We start from the raw sequence: 2650 nt of genomic DNA, 5'->3' as shown, positions 1-2650 counted from the left end.
TGAAATGAGGAAAGTTAACTTTTAATAGCCATTCCCTCCAATCTTCATTTTGTATCTTTTCTGACCTCCTAGAGCCCCTAGGTACCTAGCAAAACCAGACAGCAGCATACCAGCTAGGACTATCATAATCCATTTCCTCTGTGACATCTCTCCACCTTCAATCTCTTTTTGTAGATGATTACAGCTAAGAAATTGGATTTAATCAATTCATGCTAATGTGAGATAAGAGCCTTAACACTTACAATTTCAAGAGACTACTTGTAAATCCAAATGAATCTCTACTTGATATAATTCTAAGAACTAGAACAAAGAAAATGAATGATTCAGGCAGGATAACATAAGATATCTTAGGACTGGTGGGGCTAGAAGTGTTTAGAAGTCAGTTACTAGGATCAACTTTCCCAAAGTTGTTTCTGCTTCTCTGCCATGAATATTCTGAAAGCTCCACTTCCTAGTTCCACAAGTAAAAGCTCTAGGAGTGGCATGATAGGGCGGAGGCAGCTGGGCTACTGACACAGTGGAAACAGTTTGTAAGATGTTGACTGCCTGTGTACAAAAAAGGAAAGGAATAAACCTAACTCAAAGATTTTCTTTGTGATACAGGAAGAAGAGATAAAACAAGAGTGCTCTACTTACCTAAACTGAGAAGAGGCCTGAGAATCTGAGATTTGATATCACTTAGTTTTGAATAGAACCGTCTTTCTGTAGCAGCCAGCTCATGGAGACTGGCAATATATCCCATAATGTTCTTGTCCACCAAGGCTAAATAGCGGTCTTTTCCTGCTGTCACTCTGCTTATATAACCAAGCTAAAACAGAGAAGAAGACAATTAAAGATAAAATGTAATTTGCTAATAGCAATTTGGGCACTGAAGCTGGCTTGTATCAGCTGGTGAAAACCAAATGGTAAATATTCAGGAATTCTGCAAGCTGGTAATTAAACCACTGGTAGCCTGAAGTTGGCAATAGTGAAATTACCAAAAACACTGGCAAATACTATAGATCAGGGCGTTCTGGTTTTGTTTTGATTTGACTTTTAGAGCTGGCTTACCAGTACACCATTGTTAAATATGTTTCTCTGGATCTATATATAACTACATATACTATACTTCTATTTATTGCCAAAATATCTTTTATTTCATGTTACATGTATTTAGAACCACAGACATACGCCCTAAATATACAAAGATCCAAATGATGTAGTTACATGTCTCAGGACTCCTTTTTGCATAAAATAAGATAAATGAGAGCAGAGAGGATGTCTGTGCTATAGATCAAAATACCAAAGATCTGGGGGTTATCTTAAAAGTCCTATACGACATAAACGGATTTTCTTTAAAGGAGACTTTTTTTTTTCATTTACCTATGACACCACTGAATAAAAACATTCAATGTCTTTATTCACATGTCCCTATTAAACTTAGCGAAAAAGCTGGAGACCCAACAGACTATTAACATCCCATAGTAACTAAAGACGTATATTAGAGCCTCATGCCTTCCATCAGGCTATTTCACCCTTCATCTGGACTGTGGAATCTTGCATGGGGAGTGTGGAGCCAGGGCCAACAACTACAAAGAGTCGATTACTATGTCTGGAATAACAGGCTATATATAGGATAAGAGCCAAATCTTAGCCAATGTTGCCTTTAGCAAGAAAGATCTTGTCCCTGTACATTCATAGCTTACACACTTAACAAGAAAAATAAACACAAAGGATAAAAAAACAGTCTACAGGATATATCATTCAATAAGAATAAGGAATCCAGAATGTACTAGCTTCGAAGGTTAATTTCCTTGAGGTTTTTCACTTTGAGGATGTGAGTTCCTTTAATGGCAGGGGGAAAAACCCAGAAAGAGGCCAATGGTAAAGGTTCATGAAAAAGAGATAGAAAGTAGGTAAGCAAAGAAATTCAGATCAACAAATGAAAAAAGGAGTAAACAGTAGTAAATCAAATGAAAAGATCAGAGAAAATGGGAAGCAATGGGAAATAGAACACTTGGTGGCCTGTCAGGTATGCCAGAAACCCATGTCAGGACCTTGCAATTTTTACTTCCCGCTTATAGTTAAAAATTCATCTACTCTATTTCTATCTTAATTCATTTCTAAGGGACTCACGAATGTAGTCAAGAAACTTCACTGTGAAATGCACTTTTTAATATTCCTATATGAGGGTGTTAATTCAACATTTATAAAGTATTTACTATGAGGATACAGTAGTAAATGAGAAAACCTAAAATCCCTGCTCTTATGAATCTTATAGTTAAGGAGGACAAATGGACAAAATAAGCAAATTATATAGTGTATTAGATGGTGATATGTACTATGGAGAGAAATAAGTCAGGAAAAGGAGAGAATAAGTGAAGAAGAAAATGGGAAGAGGCTTACAATTTAAATACAATAGTCAGAGATACTTAATAACACGCATACATACAAATAAAAACACCCAAAATACTTCTCAGGTATTAAAAAATGTGGGCCTTAGGATCCAATTCCTGTTCACCTTACTACAGGAGAGGAGTACTGGAGTCTTAGTACCACTGTGATTCTCTGGAAGGTTGTCACCTTCTGTAGGGTCCTGTCGGCCACTGTAATATAAACCAGGCTGGAAGTCTTCTGTATCCACTAAAAACAAGGAATAATCCTGGCCTGC

General features: G+C 36.7%; 1 protein-coding gene across 5 annotated transcripts in view; it reads right to left on the bottom strand.

Annotated features, from left to right (window-relative positions):
- Positions 1–2650, bottom strand: part of LOC105298120 (alsin) — a 37846-nt gene that overhangs the window by 10077 nt on the left and 25119 nt on the right. For 3 of the 5 annotated variants that reach the window (XM_023536014.1, XM_023536017.1, XM_023536016.1), the window contains exons 9-10: positions 2501–2646; positions 637–808 (exon numbers count right to left, since the gene is read on the bottom strand). In XM_023536014.1, the coding sequence (XP_023391782.1) occupies positions 637–808; positions 2501–2646 (318 nt within the window). The remainder of the gene's footprint in view (positions 1–636; positions 809–2500; positions 2647–2650) is intronic. The other 2 variants (XM_023536015.1, XM_011369148.2) reach the window with 1 other exon arrangement.

Source organism: Pteropus vampyrus, unplaced genomic scaffold, assembly GCF_000151845.1.
Source record: "Pteropus vampyrus isolate Shadow unplaced genomic scaffold, Pvam_2.0 Scaffold146, whole genome shotgun sequence".
NCBI classification, from domain to species: Eukaryota; Metazoa; Chordata; class Mammalia; order Chiroptera; family Pteropodidae; genus Pteropus; species Pteropus vampyrus.
The sequence above is the reverse complement of the archived record's forward strand: the minus strand, read 5'-3'. Positions and strand labels throughout refer to the sequence as shown.